Source organism: Acanthamoeba castellanii (genome assembly GCF_000313135.1).
Source record: "Acanthamoeba castellanii str. Neff unplaced genomic scaffold scf7180000084533, whole genome shotgun sequence".
Taxonomy (NCBI): Eukaryota; Discosea; order Longamoebia; family Acanthamoebidae; genus Acanthamoeba; species Acanthamoeba castellanii.
The window spans coordinates 14,352-15,008 of NW_004457698.1; the positions used below are offsets into that span (position 1 = coordinate 14,352).

Consider the following 657-nt stretch of genomic DNA (forward strand, 5'->3'; position numbering starts at 1 on the left):
ACTTCCTGAAGGCCCTGCGCCTGATCGCCAAGGCCTACCTGGCCCAACCCATACCCGACCTGCGCCAAGCCGGCGAAGACGGCAGCGCCGCCGGCGATATCATGCACATCCTCTGGGCGCAACTCCAGCGCCTCTGCAGGTACGCTTCTATTTTCACGTCAGTGTCTTGGCTCGTGGCGCTCACGCGTTTGTGGCGCGACATGGTTGCGTTGTGTTATGTTTTTTCTCATCAGGACCGGGGAGACGGATTTCCTGGACCTCCTGCTGGCCGAGTCGGCCAGTCTTCTCAAGGAGTCGGCGGCCTTCTCCAGCCGTCATGCTCTGGTCAGCGAGTCCGAGCACCCGCACGGAACGGAGGACTTTGTCAAGGAGTTTGCCATCCCCGACGCCATGGGCCTGGTCGTCACCTTCGATCGGTATGATATACATATCTTTTCTCATGCGCTCGCGTTTCGTATTGAGGACCTCACAGTGTGCTCGTTTATCGACAATCCAGACGCTGCAAGCTGTCCGACGCCGACTCTCTGACGATCTATCTCGACGAAAAGCGCACCAAGCCTCTGCGACGCTTCACCGGCACTTCGCTGTCCCAATTCCACCCGGTGGTCATCGCCAGCAATCGCTTCTGGCTGCAGTTCCAGGTACCACGCCGTCTTC

The 657-nt window shown here is 59.2% G+C and overlaps 1 protein-coding gene across 1 annotated transcript in view; it reads left to right on the forward strand.

The window, feature by feature from the left end:
* Positions 1 to 641, forward strand: part of ACA1_032840 (uncharacterized protein) — a gene marked incomplete at both ends in the record, with an annotated part of 3,983 nt that extends 3,342 nt beyond the window's left edge. Inside the window, 3 exons of the mRNA XM_004355017.1 lie at positions 33 to 139; positions 234 to 416; positions 497 to 641. Coding sequence (XP_004355069.1) covers positions 33 to 139; positions 234 to 416; positions 497 to 641 — 435 coding nt within the window. The remainder of the gene's footprint in view (positions 1 to 32; positions 140 to 233; positions 417 to 496) is intronic.
* Positions 642 to 657: the final 16 nt, after the last annotated feature.